General features: G+C 35.5%; 1 protein-coding gene across 5 annotated transcripts in view; it reads right to left on the minus strand.

Moving 5' to 3' along the window:
• The window catches only part of LOC105680063 (transmembrane protein 8B-like), a 230855-nt gene that overhangs the window by 33349 nt on the left and 175865 nt on the right, over positions 1-21641 (minus strand). For all 5 annotated transcript variants that reach the window (XM_067352077.1, XM_067352078.1, XM_067352076.1 and 2 more), the window contains one exon: positions 4862-5085. In XM_067352077.1, coding sequence (XP_067208178.1) covers positions 4862-5085 — 224 coding nt within the window. The remainder of the gene's footprint in view (positions 1-4861; positions 5086-21641) is intronic.

Below are 21641 nucleotides of genomic sequence, written 5' to 3' on the forward strand. Positions count from 1 at the left end.
TATTTCGATTCCATCAACCTCCCTGTTCCCGGTGGAACAAGTCTCGCGGGACACTCTGTATATATATATACAGGGTATCCGACAATTGCTGAATCACCTCTCGGGTGTAGGTAGAGCGGGTTAAATCGAGTAGAAAAGTCCTCTACCGTTTTGCAATTTTCGCAATAATTAATGAGAAATTAATTAAAGAAGATCGGCCAATTTCCGCGAGTCTAAGCGCGCAGAGAGAAGAGACAACCCACTGTTACGTGGTCGCTAGGACGCAAGGATCTAGCGTTCAGCACCGCTCGTATGTTGCCGTTGTCAATTGTACAGCGCTCCTCCCAACGCTTCATCGCGTGCCTAGTAACCAAATAACAGTGGACTGTTACAGATAACTGTACCGCCACGGGTATCTTCTCGTTGCGCACTTAAACTCGCGCGAATTGGCCGATATTTTTTAACTAATTCCCCATTAATTATTGCGAAAATCGCAAAATGGTAGAGGACTTTTCTACTCGGTTTAACCCGCTCTACCTATACCCGAGAGGTGATTCAGCAATTGTCGGACACCCTGTATATATACAAGGTGTTTTATTTAAATCTAGCCAGGCGAATATTTCAAACGCTGTTGAGTTTAGAGAAAAATGTTTCAGACAAAAGTTGTAAGGTTCGGAAGGGGTCACAAGATGGTGGACTTGAGTTTTTGATGAAGGTAAAATTGAAGGTCATATGAAGGTCAACTTTGTTTTTTTTAACTAAATGTAGTATTTTTCATTGCATATTCTGAAAGAACATAAAATTCTGCATTAAAATTGTTTGACACGTTTTTCATGAAAATCCATAATTTTTGAGGAAATTTAGCAAATTTAGCAACCCCGAAAGTGAGAGGCAAGGGGACTCACGTAAATCAAGCACCCCGATGGAATCAGATTTTCGTCACGTCCACGCCGTTGATTCCGGGTAACTCTAAGAACGAGAAATGTTCATGAACATGTACAAATTGATGCATGATTCTCTTTACAAAAAACAAACGTTTTTTCTTTAATTGCTAATATTCCTCAAAAATTATGGATTTTCATGAAAAACGTGTCAGACAATTTTAATGCAGAATTTTATGTTTTTTCAGAATATGCAATAAAAAATACTACATTTCATTTAAAAAAACAAAGTTGACCTTTATATGACCTTCAATTTTACCTTCATCAAAAACTCAAGCTCACCATCTTGTGTCCCCCTCCAAACCCTACAACTTTTGTCTGAAACATTTTTCTCTAAACTCAACAGCGTTTGAAATATTCGCCTGGCTAGATTAAAATGAAACACTCTGTATATACCATATACAGGGTGGGCCATTTTAATCCATCCACGCAAATAATTCCGTAAGTAAGCCAAATACAAAAAAATGGTTCAGACAAAAGTTGTTCAGGACAATGGGAGTCACCTATTTGTGCTAATGACTTTGACCTTGAAGTCAATTTTCAAGGTTATTTGAAGGTCAGAGTTATTTTTTTAAATGGAAACCCCTATTTTTGATTCCAAAATCTAATAGCTGGTGTCAAGAGCTTTTCAAAACACTATAATAAAGTTATTTTTTATTAAGTACTTTTCGAGTTATAAGGCTTGTAAATTACAGTATTTTGACATAAAATACAAAATATCTTGTAAAACATTCAATTTTTGGGAATCTTACCTTAATATTTTTATGCATAAAATAATGTGACGAATCAATTGGTATAAAGAAAACACATTGGTTTTAAAAAAAAGTATGCAGCTGCATGTTGCAAACTACATATTTTTTCTTGAAAGCAACTATGTGTTTTCTTTATACCAATTGATTCGTCTCATTATTTTATGCATAAAAGTATTAAGGTAAGATTCCCAAAAATTAAATGTTTTACAAAATATTTTGTATTTTATGTCAAAATACTGTAATTTACAAGCCTCATAACTCGAAAAGTACTTAATAAAAAATAACTTTATTTTAGTGTTTTGAAAAGCTCTTGACACCAGCTATTAGATTTTGGAATCAAAAATAGGGGTTTTCATTTAAAAAAATAACTGTGACCTTTAAATAACCTTGAAAATTGACTTTAAGGTCAAAATCACTAGCACAAATAGGTGACCCCCATTGTCCTGAACAACTTTTGTCTGAACTATTTTATGTATTTGGCTTACTTACGGAGTTATTTGCGTGGATGGATTAAAATAGCCCAATATATACAGGGTGTTTTATAATGTCCGTGCCAACGCTCGTGTACGAATAGAGTGCGGTAAACTGAATAGAAAAGTCCTTTACCGTTTTGCAATTTTCGCAATAGTAATTGAGATATTAATTAAAAGGAATTGACGAATAATCGCGCGTTGATCGCGGCTAGATCGTAGGCTGTACGCTCTAGGCGTGACAGCAATGAGAATCGCATGGCAACAAAAAATAACAACGCATATCACTCCTGCTCTCGCTACGTGTTATTTTTCGTTGCCATGCGATCCTCGTTGTTATCACGTTTAGAGTGTACAGCCCACGATCTAGCTACGCGCAACGCGCGATTATTCGTCAATCCCTTTTAATTAATATCTCAATTATTATTGCGAAAATTGCAAAACGGTAAAGGACTTTTTTATTCAGTTTACCGCACTCTATTCGCACACGAGCGTTGGCACGAACATTATGAAACACCCTGTATATATATACAATATATATACATACAAGGTGTCCCAGACTTACCGTATTACCCGTTAATGGCAGATTCCTGAGGTCATTTGGAGACGAAAATCTTAATACCAAAATGTCGAGGCTACTATAGTATTTGAATGGGAAAGGTTTAAAGTTTACCAATCAGCTTGTCAGAATTGGGAAGCTAATTGGTAAACTTTAAACCTTTCCCATTCAAATACTATAGTAGCCTCGACATTTTGGTATTAAGATTTTCGTCTCCAAATGACCTCAGGAATCTGCCATTAACGGGTAATACGGTAAGTCTGGGACACCCTGTATATATATATATATATATATATGTATTTGACGAATTAATTGCTGATTGTTAATAAATAATTTATAAATTAATATTTTACGTGACTGAAACAGCGCATTAAAATAATTGAAAAAATTCAATGAGTATTTTAAAAATAACAAATAGGCCTTAATCGAATCATTATTTAATTGCGTTAAAATAATTTCTGCCGATTATAAATTATCTCCGACTACAGCTAACATAAAATAACTTCTTAAAACCTCCCAGTTATCCAGAAGTCTTGTAACACATTTATGTAATATAAGTCATCGCGTGTTGGATAATTTAAGTATTTTATTTCTTTCAACATTAAAAAAATCTTGAAATTTACTTAATATTGCGCATTTCTTTGCACTGCCCGAAACATAAGTAGCAACTCCTCTAATTAAATTTTTGCAACATTGCGGTAATTTTTCACAGGCTTTACTAGCAATAATCGCGGATGTGTGACATATGCAATTTAATAAAACTACATTAGATATTTCAGATTTTAAATGCGAGAAAAAGGAATTATTGCATCCTGTCATTACTGATGCATTGTCGCTTGATATACCAACAATATTTTTTAATGGAATTTCTTTATTTTCCAAAAACGTTTTAAAAGTTTTGAAAATGTTATTCGCAGTACAATCTGTGCCATCTAATGATAATAATTCTAATAACTGCGTTTTTACTTTTTTATTTAAGGGCGAAAAATATTGAACAAGTACACACATTAGTTTCGTATCAGAAACATCTGTACTTTCGTCGATTAAAATAGAAAATGCACGCGTTTGCAAAATTTGAACAATTTTTTCAACTTTGCGTTTGGCAAGGACTTCTTTTACGATGTTAATGCACTTAGTTCGACCCAGTGAAAGATGTTGCACAATTTCAGGCTCAATACATCAGGCTACATACATCTTTTAATAAAGGAATTAAATGATCAACTGTATTAAAAGCGACATTATGCTCCGCAAAAAATGCTGCTAATTTTATCTCCGCGTGTTTTACTTTATCTTTATGGCAAATTTCTACGGGTGTTACTACATTTGATTTGAGGCTTTGACTTTGACGATTGACTTTTTCAATATGTAAGTTTGTTTTGCAAGATCTGATGGTCTTGTTACATGCAATACAAAAAGCCTTGTTCTTTTCCGAATGGGAAGCCAACCATCCTTTAAAAATATTTTCCTTTAACCAAGCAAAATTAAAATTTTTTCCCGTTTTTTAATGGCTTCTTTTCCACTATCTACGTCCATATTGCACAAATTATTGCACAAATAATATTATAACTTACCTGTTTATTGCAATACGTCCCAATTAATTTTAACGATGCTAACCTATACTGGTCACTGATGTCAAGCTGCAGACGGGGCTCATACTGATGTCTGCCCGCCAAAATTTTGGCGCCCTTTACGTTGCGCATGTGTGTATACATCCTTGTATTTTCGCCGCACCTCGCATGCTCGAAAAACCGGGCCAAATTTGGCTGCACTGGCCGCTAGGACCAGCGCCGCCGAGCGTTAGGAGTGGCACTATCCGATAAATGTTGAGTTCTTCTCCCTTGATCGTTAAAAGTTAAAAAAATTTATTAAAAATATTTTTTTTATTTTTAAATTTATTATGTAGAAATATTTCAATAGATTTCCACGTCACCCATGAAGTACTATTGCTATTGAAGAAAAAATATTTTTAATTAATTTTTTTAATATTAATCGGATAGCGCCGCTCCTAACGGTCGGCGGCGCTGGCCCTAGCGGCTGCTGCACGCGCGGTAAGGAGAGCGAAGAGGCGTATACCACTAGAATCGGCCGAAAAGATGAAATAATTCCGAGCTGTACACAATACAGATTTATTTAAAAATAAAGAAAATTTCAATGACGTACTTCATACTTTACAATGCAGAATTGTCCATTTTGATCACAAGCATGATAAAGGGATGAAATCAACATGGTAGTTAAATACACCAATCCTTCTGCATACAATTTTCGTTTTATGGTCATACATATAGCTGGTATGAAAAAAGCATTGCTAAAAATGAGGAATATGGTGCTCATGAAAGAGAAAATGGCAGGACTAGTAACATCAGTGCAATCCCATCCTGTGTAACCTGAGTAATTAGAATGTGAACAATTTGAAAAGTTGTAAATTTTATAACTTTACTCAAGTATCAAAGTCTCTACAATAATAAATTTGAAAAAAAACGGAGTAGCGTGTTTTATTCTAAAAATAAAAATTTTCTTAGTATTCAAAATAAATTTAATTGCTAATTTATGTAAATTATATTAACTTTTAAAATGTTTTTTATGTTAATCTTTGTGATATCGATAAAGAAAATTGTGCCAACAACAAAAAATTATCTTATCAAGAAATTATTATAAGTATCGCCTTTCGATTTTGATTGCAAAAGAGTTGCAGGGCAACTAAAAATAAAAAATACATGTTTTCTTCAATATACTTTTTTGCACGTTTAAAGATTGTGGTAAAAATAAAGCAAAAACATAATTTCCATATTCATTTATTAATTCATTTATTAATAAAAAAAATGATGCTATTTATTGTGCTGATTAAAAATGCTTCCGCGGTATTTATCAGGTAATATTTTTGACATGTATTCCAATTAGATGAATTCATAGTCGCAGTAAGTATAGACTGCTTATGTCGTTCGGAGAGTGTCGCACTGACAAAAATGTTCTGTTCGATTCAACAAATTGTCTATTCAATTTTCGACGAAACAGACAGATTCAATCTATCAGATTCTAGTTGAATCTACCAGAATCTTATTGCATTAATAGAAATTCTGGTAGATTCAACCAGAATTTGTTTTGTTGAAAATCGAACAGATGGTTTGTTGAGTCAAACAGAACATTCTCATTGTCAGTGTGAGAATTTAGAAAAAGAAAGGAAGCTTTGAACAGAATCGTTTTCTCCCTCACATATAAAAAGAAGGTGGTAATATAAGAAAGTAATAGGGGTAAAGTAATGGAATAAATACGTGTATGTGGATAGTAGTCATGCTCCCTCACCTCTATATGTTACCCCTCTTAACCGAGTTGAAAAAAGATAGCGATTTTGTTGAAATATTGCATTCTCTTTCTAAATTTGTACGCCTATCGCCTAGGCGTAGAAATAAGGAATGAGCAGTTTATACTTATTACGTTTATGGATGAATCGATTGCCAATCAATTTTTCAAAGCTCTCTCGCTCGCAAACCACCCAAGAAATGTGTATTTCTCTCTCAAGTTATAAAATACAAAAACATTTTTTTTTACATATTACAGTAGTACTCGTTTGGATATTGTCAAGTAAGGACGTGCTCCGCTCCGCTCCGCAAGATAATAACAGAGTCAAAAGAAAAACATTTACACCGCGTGTGTATGTATATCTTACGTACAGCGTGCGGTGTAAATTAATACGTGTGATGGACAATGTTAACAGTAAGACAACATCTCAAAAAAAGATGACGCAATTCTTGATATCGACAACTTTAGTTGAGCAGCAGCTAATGCACCAAAACCTCTTTGCTGAAAATGCACAGAGATCTCAAAACAAACAAGCATTGTACAATGCGTGGTTCCAGTCAGAAAATGCAAGGAAGAATTTTGAAACAACAGTTAAGCTGTTGCAAAGTGAAATCTTTGCTCTTAAAATACAAATAACCAATCTAAACTCGAACACGAAAGATAACACTGCTGCTATTACATACGAAACAGACGAAAAAGAATTCGCCCGCGAAACAGAATGGGTACGCGTGAAACAAAGCGAGAAAAAGTCAAAGCGCGTGGGCGCTCCGAAACCCACGCACTCATCAGAAAAACAGTCAGCATTCAGCCGGATGCATGATAAAGTGTTGCCAAATCCCTCACAAGTACAACATAAAAATGTGAGTAAACCACCGCCAATCATAATAGAAAATATGACGAATTATCTACAGATGCTCAATGCATTTGCAAATGCAAATATCCCAGTAGATTGCTATCAGAGTAAGATATTTAACAATAGCAAAATTAAAATAAATGCAACCAATGCAGAAGTATACCGCACAATCACCGCACTCCTAAATAAGTGTGATGCCCAATGGCACTCGTTCAAAGATAAACAAACACGAGACATTAGAGTAATGATCAAAGACTTGCATCATTCTTTCGATCCAATCGACATCATAAACCACCTCAACCAAAGAGGATTGAAAGCAAAAAATGCCACAAACAAACAAAAATGGTTCACGGCAGAACAGAAACAGGATTGTAAAGTTAAAGGACTGCAGGAAGTGGTCCCACTAAACATGTTCATCGTGTCATTCGACCGAGAAACGGACATTGGTAAAATATATGACATCAAATCAATGATGAACTGTAAGGTGCAAATAGTACCATTGCAAAAAAATAAAAGTATACCACAGTGTAAACGTTGCCAAGAATACGGCCACACTCACAACTTCTGTCACAAAACACCAAGGTGTGTGAAGTGCAGAAAACAACATCTCACGCGGGACTGCAATAAACGGACACACGCTGAACCAAAATGAATGCACTGCGGAGAAAACCACCCTGCAAGCTATCGCAGTTGCGCAGTCTACAAAGATCTTCTAAAATTCAGAAATAATTCTGGCAAGATTCAAACGCAATCAGTGCTTCAAACTCGTCAGAAAAAAAAACAAGGTAAACTCATCCTCACAGCCGAACATGTTCTCAAAACAAGCAGCAAATACAAACAAAGCAACAGCTTCAAAGTCAAACCGACAGACATATAGTCAGATAACAGCGGGAAACAACCAAACTCGATCGAAACGATGTTGCAGCAGATAATGCAGCGACTCTACAGACTTGAAACTAACATCACTAATGCCTGATTTCTTACGCATTATGAAATGGAATGCGAACGGATTGCTGCAACACAAGGATGAGTTGCAAGCAATTTTAAGCACTGAAAACATCGACATCTGTCTGATATCCAAAACCCACTTTACAAGTGAATCACATATTAAATTTCGAAACTATGTAATATATCACATCATTAATCCTCTGCCAATGCGGGTCGCGGTGGAAGTGCTGTTATAATTAGAGTGTGATGTCCCGACAATGGTAAAATTCAAAAAACAGAACATTATTAAAGAAATCTGTACAAGTCCATCTAAAATTCATCCAAAGAGCAAGATTGAAGTTATGATTAGTGTTAACTGTATTATTAGTTATAAAAATATTAATTATACTATAGCTATAAGAATACTGCATAATTGAACAATGCATTGAACAAATAAGTGAAGAGATAAGAATAAAATAAGCAAAGGTTACCAGACACCCATCTTATCCGTCGGCTATCTTCTATAAACGAAAACGAGCTGCATATCAACTTCCAGCCAAACGATATTCCAACGTATCAAGAAGCCGATGTGACGATTAAAAATCTATGCGATACTCTCGAGGGCCTACTCCCCACCACAAGAGGACCAACGTACACCATCGCTCGTGAGACAGTTCTCTTCCAGCAGACTCACTGTTAGGTCATATTAAATTCTACATACTATTTTTCTCTGCATTGTTCAGTTGAAAACACTGAGTTATTTGGTTTATATTTAGCAGTGTTTTATCTGCATTATTAAGACGTATCTATAAGGCTTTGTTCCTAATTAAAATTAGGTAAGCTAATTTAATCTATTTTATTTAATTTTATTCATATCCTTTTCATACGATAGATTGTTACCTCCTGTATCCCTAGTAAACTCGGTGAATGCAGGGTGACTAAAAAATAAGGAGACATTTCAAATTTCGCGCTAATAGTCGATATTACAGAATTCTCTACACACGTCTAGTGACCAGACGTAACAGAGACAACATAAAACACTATGAAGAAGAAAAGTTTGCGACTCGTGATCAAGCCACATCCGTAACGATTGTGACAAACACTTACTGTAAGTGCAATATACTGCCCACCGCGTTATAACATCTACGCAGATCAGTACTTAGAACTCTTCGAGAAATTAAATGGTCGATTCATCATTGGGGGTAATTTTAACACGAAACACACTCACAGGGGGATCTAAACTAATCACGTCAAAAGGGCACCAGCTGTATCAAGCTGCTATGGACTATGGGTGTGACTTCGTGTCTACTGATAAGCCCACATACTGGCCAACCGACCCAAACAAGATGCCAGACCTGATTGACTTCTTTGTCGTCAAAAACGTCTCAGCAAATTACATAAAAATTAATGAAGGTTACGATCTGAACTCTGATTCACCAATTTTACTAACGATCAGTGACCATATTATAATAAAAGACCAGAATCCTGTTCTGATAAATAAGCACACGGACTGGGAATACTACAACTTTCTTCTGGAGAATAACATTAACTTGAGTGTCCCACTCAAAACAATCGATCAATTAGAAGATGAAGTGTACAAATTCACTACAGCCATTCAGGATGCAGCGTGGAAAAGTACATCTATCATAAAAAGAAAACTCAAAGGACTCAACTTCCTAAAAGAAATCAAAGATATATGATTGCTAAAAAACGCAAACTAAGAAGGCGCTGGCACCAATCACGTGCGCCACAAGACAAAACAAACCTAAATAGGATCACACAACAACTAACTAAAGAGATTAGAGCATTGAAAAATTCCTCAATCAACAACTTTCTTACCGATTTGACTGCAGATAACAGTACGGAATACTCTCTGTGGAAAGCAACGAAGCATCTGAAACGCCCTATCACACAGGTACTTCCGATCCAAAAAGCCGATAGAATGTGGGCTCGCAACAACGATAAAGCAGAAACTTTCGCGGAACACCTCTAATGCAGGTTCCAACCTAATCCAGATTCAGACGAACTACCTGAACTCAGATCAAACGACTACGAGGACACAATTCCACTGGTCACACCAAAAGAAGTTGCTGAAGAAATTCGCACAAACCTCAATCAGAAGAAAGCACCTGGCTTTGATATGAGCACAGGTACAATACTCAAGAAAATCCAAAGAAAAGCTTTAGTAAAACTAACTACGCTAATTAATGCTTCAATCCGATTAAAACACGTACCAGCATCCTGGAAAGTATCAGAAGTAATCATGATACCAAAACCTGGTAAAAATCACAGCGAAGTAGACATGTATAGGCCCTAATCATATCGGCCAATTGCACTTCTACCAATCATGTCGAAGTTATTTGAGAAACTGTTTTTAAAGCGTCTCAAGCTAGTCATCGAAAAATATCAACTCGTGTCATCTCACCAGTTTGGATTTTGCAACAAGCATTCAACTATTGACCAGGTTCACAGAATAATCGATGTCATAGAAAAATCTCTCAAACATAAAAAAAGTATGCTCTGCAATCTTCTTGGACATAACACAGGCGTTCGACCGAGTGTGGCATGATGGCCTGCTGCACAAATTAAAGTTAATCCTCCTTGATCCGTATTATCAAGTTCTCAAGTCGTACTTAAATGAGCAAAAATTTCATATTAAACACGAAGATGCGCACTCAGAACTAAAAGAAATCCGAGCCGGTGTACCACAGGAAAGTGTTTTGGGACCGGTCCTGTATTTACTTTATATCAATGACGTACCAAAAACACCAAACTGTACGATTGCTACATTTGCTGACGACACCGCTATGATGACAGCAGGAAACTCAATCAAAGAATCAACAACAAAACTGCAACGAACGTTGATAATATCGCCACCTGGACACGTAAATGGCGCATCAAACTCAATAAAACGAAATCTACGTACATCAATTTCACCAACAAAAAGATTGATCAGCGACCAATCTTTATCAATGGTGTACGGATACAGCCTGCCAATACAGCAAAGCACCTCGGAATGACACTTGATGCCAAACTTTGATGGAAGGCACACATCAAAAAGAAACAAGAGGAACTGCAACTGAAATTTCGAAAAATGTACTGGCTGCTCGGACGTCGATCTGAATTGTCAATGTACAACAAGCTGCTTCCGTATAAACAAGTATTGCGACCTGTATGGACATATGGTGTCCAATTATGGAGATATGCTAAAAAATGCAACATTGATGTAATCCAGCGCTTTCAGAACAAAGTGTTAAGATGCATGGTCAATGCGTCATAGTATGCACGCAACAACGACATCCATCGTGAACTTGGTATGGAAACAATCGCATCCATCATTGCGAGATATGCTATCTCACACGAAAATCGCCTTCAGCATCATGTCAACGAAAAAGCGTCCAGGCTCCTGAATGTGCGAAATTTAACTAGACGACTGAAGCGGACTAAACCGTTCGAGCTAGCCAAGCTGTCCGACAACTAAGAAATCCAATGGGAGAAACTTAGCTTTACACGATTCTTAATATCTTACTGTCAAATTAAAACAGATCGTTAGTTCATATGAACTAGTATTTGTACCAGGAAGTGCTACAAATAAAGCATTTATTAAAAAAAATTTCAATAAATTTCAATGAAAAATAAATGTGTGAAAAATTGGAAAGCCGTAATCAACCAATTTTTAATTTATTTAAGTTAATTTCAATTTTAGTTCCAATCTCTTTTTTAATACATTACTGACTCACGGATTCTACACTATAAATGATATCTGATTCAATTTATGGTTAAGATGATAGATGCGCAACTTACCCTCCTTTATCAACTGAACATATTGGTTATACTGTGATAATAATTTCACGCGCACGAATCAATAGTGTGGTGCAAGGTGTAAGAAATGTGTCAGCTGAGAAGTCACATGCAGAAATATTATATAAGCAAGCTAAAAAATAAAGAACAAGTAAGATGGGCATCAATAAATGCGCGAATTGAGAAGCTTATAGTAAGAAAGAATTATCCCAGCAAACACAGACTATAGCCATTATATGACATAGGTCCGTTTCTACCAACTTTATCTAAACGATAGTTTAGCAAACCCTCGGTTAAACCTGAATCCGAGTTTAAACCAAAGTTAATGCTGATTGGTTTCTATCACGATTACATCGAGAACGATTAATTAAACCTATATTATATGTCTCATAACTCTGAAATTATTTAAAGACAAAACGCTGATTGGTTTAATATTAGAAACCCTAAAACTAGAATCTTCAATCTAATATTGATTCTTATCTCTATCAAAAGTATGAAACTATTGATATTATTGACATTAAATTGACTTCTATTATTGACTATTATTGAGTTCTTAAATCACGTTGCTGGCAACGGCCAAGTACAAGTTATTTTGAGCATATAAAATAATATTTTAACTTTAATAATGAGTAATATAAGTAATAAACGTAAACGAGTGTTAAATTTTTCAACAGCATAAAAAAATATTTTGATCGATTTAATTTTCAAATATAAAAATGTGATAGAAAACAAGAAGTCTGACATAGTAACTTCAAAAGACAAAGAAAAATATTAGAAAATAATAGAAAATTTGTTTAATAGTATGTCCTCAACCGAGTTTAGAACATCAGAGAGTTTAAAAAATTGCTGGGACAATGTAAAAAACAATCAGAAAATTTTTTGCGGATGAAAAAATTCGGTTGTATAAATGTATGATGCACAGGTAATACTTTTATCTTATGCCTTTTGTGGAATATTACACATTATCTGTTATAAACATAATTTGAGTAATGCTAAATAGTTATATAATATTATGCTACGTTTTAATTTCAATATTTTTTTAATTAATATTCAAATAATAATTCTGATAATATAATTTAATTGTTATTTAATCAAATATCAAAATATATTTCTTAATATAATTGTTATAAGAAATGATCCAATAGCATAAATACGTAGTGTTAATAATAATTGCTTCATAGGAAATACTGCATTATTTCTAAGAAATATACAGGGTGTTTCAGATCAAACGCAGGTCCTTGAAGGGGTGGATAGATCTCGATAACGTGAGTAAAAAATGTCTGTACAAGAAAATTGTAAGGTCAATAGTTTTTGAATAAAATGCATTTGAAGTTAACCAATCACGGGGTTCGCATTTCGCGCTGTCAGGAGCAGCGCGGCATGAATCATTTTCGTTTGCAATACATTCTGCCACATCAATTACATATTGTTTAGAAATTATTATTAACACTATCATATTAGTAAACATTAAAATAAAACTCAATTGTTTTAAACAATCGCTTGTGTATAAGAAATAAATTCTCCTGACGGCGCGAAATGCGAACCCCGTGATTAGTTAACTTCAAATGCATTTTATTTAAAAACTATTGACCTCATAATTTTCTTGTACGGACATTTTTTACTCATGTTATCGAGATCTATTCACCCCTTCAAGGACCTGCGTTTGATCTGAAACACCCTGTATATATATATATATATATATATATAATATAACTTCTAATTATAATTATAAAATAATACTAAAGAATTTACTTATTTGTCAAAAATTCTAACTCTTCTCTAATGTTGAAAATTCATGTTTCCATCCGTAATTTATTGCTTAATAGATGGCTTTTATCTTCCCTTCTTCTTGTAACTTTTCCTTCTTTTGTTTTAACACGCTTTCTGTAAGTGCGTGCGCTCAAATATCCGCTATCTACGTTGTTTGCTTTTCTGTATTCTGAGTTGTTTTTTTTATGTACTTCTTATGTTTATATTCAAATATATACTCATTATTCGTATCTCTTAGTCAATATCAACCTTTTACCAAACAAATCCAAACAGATTATAAGACTTAGGTGCTCATTAAGAAACAATTAGAGACGCGTAGTATTTTGAGGTTAAGAGGATTAACGACGGTAGTCTAACAAAACACAAAAATGACCGACAAAAATTCATTGAAAGATATTCGAGTAACTAAGCTTACAAAAGCAACGTATGGTCGTTGGAAAATCGAAATCCGTGATGTTCTTGAGAGTTATCGAATTTGGGATATCACTACTGGAAAAACGATGAAGCCAAGCGAAGTGAGATCTGAGGATGATATCGTTACCAATGTGAGAGAAATTGATGACTGGAAGGCAAAGGACAGCAAGGCACGGTCTGTTATTCGATCGACTCTAGACGACACTACATTTGATCAGGCATGCGACTGTGAGACGTAATGAAAAGACATAACGCAGACATAATGAAAAGAATCAAAGCGTTCTATGAACCGAAGACATTAAATGCTTTACTGGAATTGCTACGTGAGTTCTTTATTTATTCGCAGAAATCTGATGATACGGTTGGTACGTTTGCGACAGGACTAAAAGTTATCGCACGTAAAATTGAAGCTCTAGAACCAGAAAATTTTGGAAATAAGTTTAATAAAAAACTTTTAATGACAAAGATTCTAGGTTGCCTACCGAAGGATTTCGACAGTTTCGTGACAAGCTGGTCCATTTTATGGGAGAATCCCAGTTGCGCACAGAATAAATCGGACACAGCAAATTAATGAATCGGACACAGTGTCAATTAGACACAATAGAAGACGGACATAAGATGGTTGCATTCGGACACATAACAATCGGACACAATAGAAGACGGACATAAGATGGTTGCATTCGGACACATAACAATCGGACACAATAGGAAACAGACACAGTAACAATCGGACACATTGAAAATTGGACACAGTGCCAATCGGACACAGTAACAAATGGACACATGATGGTTGCTATCTTACAAAGTGCCAATCGGACACAGTAACAAATGGACACACGATAATGGTAATCGGACACGTAACAATTGGACACAATAAGAAACGGACACACTGTAGTTGGAATCGGACACAGTGCCAATCGGACACAATGGTAATCGGGCACAATGGCAATCGGACATATTGAAAATCGGACACAATAGAAAATGGCCACACGATGGTTGCAATTGGACACATGATAATCGGACACAACAGGAAACAGACACACGGTAGTTGCAATCGGACACATGCTCCATGACAGTTTTCCTAACTCTAAAAACGTTACTATAACGACTTTAATTTGTTGATTTTTCGCTTTCTTTCTATATAATATGTTGTGGGTCCAGAGAACCACAACCAATTATTAATTAATAAAATATATATATTAATAAAATATAATTATATAAGAATAGTTATTACATATCTGATTACGATATCAGATAAGAACGCTGATGATTCAGTGTGTTTCCGGCCCATGCGAGACACCGGAGAATCGCGCAGCGTAAATGAAAACCAAATTCGTTCTTAACGCGACAATGCTGACAAACTATTGGATTTCGTCAGCAAGTTCGATCAAAAAGACTTTCAAAACTGCAATCAATTGCAGTTTCGCGACTATAAAATCGCCGTCGTGATCTCGCGACGGCGGGTCGAAAACTAACAGTTAAACGGAACGGACGTATGTCCGTCGGGACCACAAATTAAGAAGATCGCGAATTATAACGAATCGCTAAAGCGAATAAGAGTAACTTGAGGCTCCGTGATACTAAACTAAGGCAAGGATTCCTGACGGAACTTAGTTTATCTATTAGCAAGGGAACTTGTAATAAATTAAGAGACCAATAAATATACGTAAGATTGTTTTTATTAAAAAGAACAACTAAGAATTATTTCCCGGCCTAACTCCTCGGCAGATCCCGAACCCGTGCCCTATTACCAAGGGCACAACAAATATTTCTGTATATAAAATCTTCTCTGTTTTAAGAATCTAATAAAATTAAATAAACATAGTTGAATATCATCGAATCATGTATTTGATTCATAAACATTATACTTAGTGTTACTCTGCGCTAAATTTGAACATTGGATTTGCATTAAACCTCGCTTTGTGTAGAAACCCGTAAACCCATGTTGAACCTCGCTTTGTTTGAAATTTCACGCGTAGGCGGCGGAGGACTTCACTCCTACGGGGCGAAGCCTCTCCCCCGCGTAAAGCAAATAACAAATCCTCCTCAGGTTATACCTAACAAGGTAAACCTAACAAGGTTAACCAAGGTTCACAAATAAGTCGTAAACTCATGTGGAACCTCGCTTTGCGTGAAAAGTGTATGCATAGAAAGAAAGAAAGCGAAAAATCAAAAGATTAAAGTCGTTGTAGTAACGTTTTTAGGGTTAGGAAAACTGTCACGGAGCATGTGTCCGATTGCAACTACCGTGTGTCTGTTTCCTGTTGTGTCCGATTATCATGTGTCCAATTGCAACCATCGTGTGTCCATTTGTTATTGTGTCCGATTGGAACTGTGTCCGATTTTCAATGTGTCCGATTGTTACTGTGTCCGTTTCCTATTGTGTCCGATTGCAACCATCTTGTGTCCGATTGACACTGTGTCCGATTCATTCAATTTGCTGTGTCAGACTTATTCTGTGCGCAACTGGGACTCACTCCATTTTATCGGATCAAATGTCCCTAGAACTTTTCTTGGAGAAACTTGCTAATGCAGAAAGAAACATTGAAGGACGATTGGATGACGTATCAAATGAAGCTTTCAAATCGCAGTCTAAGTCAACGTATGATCAAGCAATGAAGACTGTTGGAAAGAAATTTAAAGGCAAGTGTCATAAGTATGGTAAGATGGGACATATGAAGCGAGATTGTAAGTCGAAATCAGACAAGTCGGAGAAACTGGAAAAATCAGATTCACGGAAAGGATCTAAAGAATCGAAAGATGTAGAAGCTGAACAAGGATTATCCGTATTATCTGTTTTTAAATCAAAGAATGATGGATGTATCATCGCAGATTCTGGCGCAAGTGTTCATCTTACTGGTAATATTGAATAATTCTCGTCACTTCGAAAGGTTAGTGTGCCAGTAATATTGAATATTGCCGATGATAAAACGTTGAAAGCGACTCATGTTGGTAATATCCAAATTGAAAAGTCAGTTAATGGCAGAGAGTGGGAGAAACGAATGTGGGAATCCGTATACTACTGCGAAAATATGAGTAGCAAATCACTTTTCTCAACGACGTTTATGAAGAAAACGAAAAGTTATGGATTTTACCATGGAACTGGAATTATGCGACTAATGGATGGACAAAAAACGGTACTTGGTGGCAGGAGAATCAACAACCAGTATGTTCCTTTTATTCGTGTTGTGCACCATCAGCTTCTGTAAAGATTGCTCGATCGATTGAATTATGGTACCAGCGTCTTGGTCAGTGACAACGTAATACAAGCAATGGCGAAGAATAACCTCGTTGATGGCCTGGAAGTAATTCTAAAGAAAAGAGATGATTGTGATTCTTGTTATTTAGAAAAACAGACAATCAGTCCACATCTCACTCGAGAAAAACGTGAATGCTTAGCCGGTCAACGTTTTCATTCAGATGTTTGTCATGTTGGAGTCATATCGTGGAATAAATGCAAGTACTTTCTGACATTAAAAGACGAGGCATCTGGTTATCGCAGAGTTTTCTTTATGAAATCAAAGGAAGTCTCGAAAATTCTAAAGAAATTTTTTCTAGAAGCAAAAAAAAACTGGAAGGAAAGCTATTTCATTGAAAACTGATAATGGAACTGAATACATAAATGATAAGGTAAAGGAAGTTCTCAAGGAAATGGGAATTACACACGAGTTGTCGCCACCCAACGTGAAACAATGTAATGGTATGGCTGAACGAGAGAATCGTACACTATGTGATACTGCTCGATTTCTATTATTTAACACTGACATCTCAAAGATAGATCGTCATTTGTTATGGACAGAAGCCGTCAGAACGGCAGCATATCTTCGTAATCGTGTGCCAAATCGAAGAATTACTCTTACAACTCCGTATGTGAATGGTATGGAAAGAAACCAAATGTAACTCACTTGAGAGTCTTTGAAGCAAAAGCTTTTGTTCGTATTCCCGATTCAATGAGACACAAGATAGATCCCAAGGCAAAAAAGACGATATTTGTTGGATATGATTGTTATATTAACAAGGTATATCGAGTTTTTGACCTTGAGAAGAAGATTATGGAAAGAGTAGCAGATGTCACAATAAAAGATGTAACGAATACAATTAAAGAAGTTCTTTTTTCTTTACCGTCTGAAGAGCAAGAGAGGGAACTTAAAGAATCACTTAATAAAAAGTATCAAGTCAAAGATGGTACAACAGAATCTAAAAATGATTTTATGGACGCAGAATTTGATGATGATTTGGACGAGGAAGAGGATGTAATTCAAATTTCACCTGAGTCACAGAAAAAAAGAGGACGACCACCAGGGTCACGATGCTATCAAAAGTCAGTTCCCCCAACGGATCGAGTGTTACGAGATAGGTCGAACGGCTCATATTGCTGCAATGAAAGTGTCATTGGATCCAGTTTCATATAAAGATGCAGTTTTAAAAGATAATTCTGTTCTCTGGAAGCAAGCAATGAACGATGAGATGTCGTCTTTACTTCAGAATCGAACATGGAAATTTTAAATCTTTACCAGATGGACATCCTGTAGTTTTGGGTTTTTAAATCAAAGTTGCAGTCGGATGGTACAATCAAGCGTCACAAGGCAAGACTGGTTGCTCGAAGTTTCAGTCAAACTCAGGGTATAGATTACTTTGAGACTTTTTCGCCTGTGGTACGTTACGAGTCGGTGAGAGCAATTTTAGCTGTAGTTGCTAAACACGACATGGAACTGACGCAATTTGATATAAAGACAGCTTTCCTGAATAGTCCTCTTGAACAAGATATCTACATGCAGCAACCGGAAGGATATGAAGATGGATCAAATCGTATTTGCTATTTGAAGGGCCTTTATGGGCTTAAACAAACACCCCGAAACTGGAATAGTAGATTCAACGAGTTTGTCACATCTCATGGTCTTAGACAATCAGAAGCCGACCCATGTGTCTTTGTGAAAGGTACTAACACAAATGATTGGATAATACTATTTTTATATGTTGATGACGGTCTAATAGCATGCAAACGAAAGGAAACAATGAATACTTTTGTTTCCTCGCTGATTTCGGAATTTGAAGTTACGTGTTATACATCGACGTGCTACGTTAAAATGGAAATAACTCGAAATCGAAAGACAGGAACGCTCTGCATCAATCAACAGGAATATATTTCTCGTATGTTGCATCGTTTTGGAATGGAGGACTGCAAACCTGTGAAGTCCCCAATGGATTCGTCTATTGAGTTGACTGAATTCAATGAAGAGAAAAGTAAGGAGAAAAGTTTCCCTTTGAGAAGCAATCGGCTGTTTAAATTACATTGCCACAATATCAAGACCAGATATTTCATATGCCGTAAGCATGCTTGTTCGATATTCAAATAATCCACAAGAACTTCATTGGAAGGCAGCAAAGCGTGTCATGAAGTATCTTAAAGGCACGATGGATGTTTCATTATACTTTCATTGGAAGTCATCAGATGAATTGATTGGATTTTGTAATTCCGATTATGCTGGTGAACTAAAAGAGAGAAAATCAACATCTGGATATATATTCCTGCTCCATGGTGGACCGATCGTTTGGTCATCGAGTCTGCAACGAAATACTGCTCTCTCGTCATCGGAGACAGAATACATGTCGATTTCAGAAGCGTTGAAGGAACTTCTCTGGCTACGATCACTCTTTAAATCCTTCGGCTTGAAGCAGATGAAACCAACTGAGTTGAAAGTAGACAACCAAGCTGCCATAACAATGTCAAAGAATCCTGAGTTCCATAAGAGAACTAAACATATCGGAGTTCGATTTCATCAGATCAGACAATATCAGATCAGGCAAATAGAGATGACGTCGAGAACAAGAGGAAGTGTTGAAAATTCATGTTTTCCTCCGTAATCTATTGCTTAATAGATGGCTTTGTTCTTCCCTTCTTCTTGTAACTTTTCCTTCTTTTGTTTTAACACGCTCTCTGTAAGTGCGTGCGCTCAGATATCCGCTATCTACGTTTTTTGCTTTTCTGTATTCTGAGTTGTTCTTTTTATGTACTTCTTATGTTTATATTTAAATATATACTCATTATTCATATCTCTTAGTCAATATCAATCTTTCACCAAACAAATCCAAACATCTAATATGTTCCAATATTAATTATACCAAACCTTTACTTAATCTAAATCGCATTTTAAATTTGACGTCATCTAATGTTTCAAAATAATTAACTCGTTGTTTAAATCTTTTTCTTCTTCGTTCAAATTGTTCAATATTTTCATCATCAGAATCTGAGGACCACAAAGGATTAAAATACGCTATCATATCAACAAAATAATAAATATTATTTTTTACAATTATTTTTAACGTATCTGTAACGTGTCAAACACTGTCAATGAGTGTTGAGTTTGAGTTTTGACAAGATAATATCCAATAAAGGTCAGGATACATATTTGATGATATGATATATAGAAATAAAAATAGAGTATTGCTAGTAACATTTCTTAAAACCGACGTTTAACTCAAACTCGGTTTATAGATATCTAAACGCCGTTAAATAATTGGTAGAAACCAATATTCAGGTTAAGTTAAAATAACCGAATGTCACTAAGTTTTAATTTCTTAAACCACGTTGGTTGAAACGGCCCATAGGAGTAACATCTGTAACTTTGTGATATAACAGATGTTACACCCTATTTATGTTGTATTTATATAATCTATCTTTATTTATACAATGTAGTGTAATTTTATAATTATTATATTGCTTCCTTATTCATTAGTTATAATAAAATGATTACAATATGATTTCAATATATCATTTTTCGCGGCAGCTATAATCTTCGATTAAATGAGCGGAGATGACGCTGTGTTACCTAAAAAAAGCGAAGGAAGAGTAATTCGTTAGTTGCCATGATTAGTTGCTCGCAGTTGGTGCAAGAATCGTATGTGATAACTTTTCTTATCACTGTGCAATAAATATGTGTATAATATAACTACAAATGTGCATTTGTGGATAATCTCAAGTCATTCATCATCTCAATGTATTGTGTGTATTGTGTGTTAATCAAACAAACGTCCGAAATACTGAAAAAAGACAGCAATCGAAAAAAAGATCGTATTAAACCGCGTAAGTATTTTAATTGTAAAAAGCCGGAATATTTTGTCGTTAAGTGTCATGCCAAAAACAAATTTAAAGAATCGGATATCGTTGATACTAATTGTAAGCCTAAAACAGTTTCAGCGCTTCCAGTGATATAAATAAAGCAGACTGGTACATAAATTTTTGTGCTTCTACACACATAAAAAAATAGTCATTCCATGTTTATTAAAAAATTATTAACCAAAGAAATTACCAAAATAGAACATATTTTTTGGACACCATGTACATTTGGTAGAATTTTTTTTTTTTGGGTGGTTTTTCGAGTATAAGGGTGTCTTCCGACGCATGTATCAGATCGATCTCTTTTGTATGTCGTGTGAGGGCCTCGGAACTTTCTCTGTGCAGAAGGAAAAGAGCGACAAATCATTTTTAACTTGGCGAGAATTGTTTAAGTGATTTTGAGGGTGGTTTTTCGGGTATAAGGGTGTCTTCCGACGCATGTATCGGATTGGTCTTTTTTGAACTTTGTTTGTGGGTCTCGAAACTTCCTCCCTGCAAAAGGAGAAGAGCGACAAATCATTTTTTAAAAATTGCTCCAGGAACGTTCCAAACTTCAACCAGCTATTTTTGAGTTATGTCATTATTGCAGTAAATGAGCGATATGTCAAGCTCAAGATGATCAAACCTGACTGTGTTATTCTAAACATTTACCGAAACAATATAGATATGGGGATAGAATTGAATCTTGGAAACATATGTAGAAGAAATGCAAAAACTGAAAGTGGAGAAAAACAAGTGACAGAAGAGGATAAATAAAATTT

Source organism: Linepithema humile, chromosome 3 (assembly GCF_040581485.1).
Source record: "Linepithema humile isolate Giens D197 chromosome 3, Lhum_UNIL_v1.0, whole genome shotgun sequence".
Lineage (NCBI taxonomy): Eukaryota > Metazoa > Arthropoda > Insecta > Hymenoptera > Formicidae > Linepithema > Linepithema humile.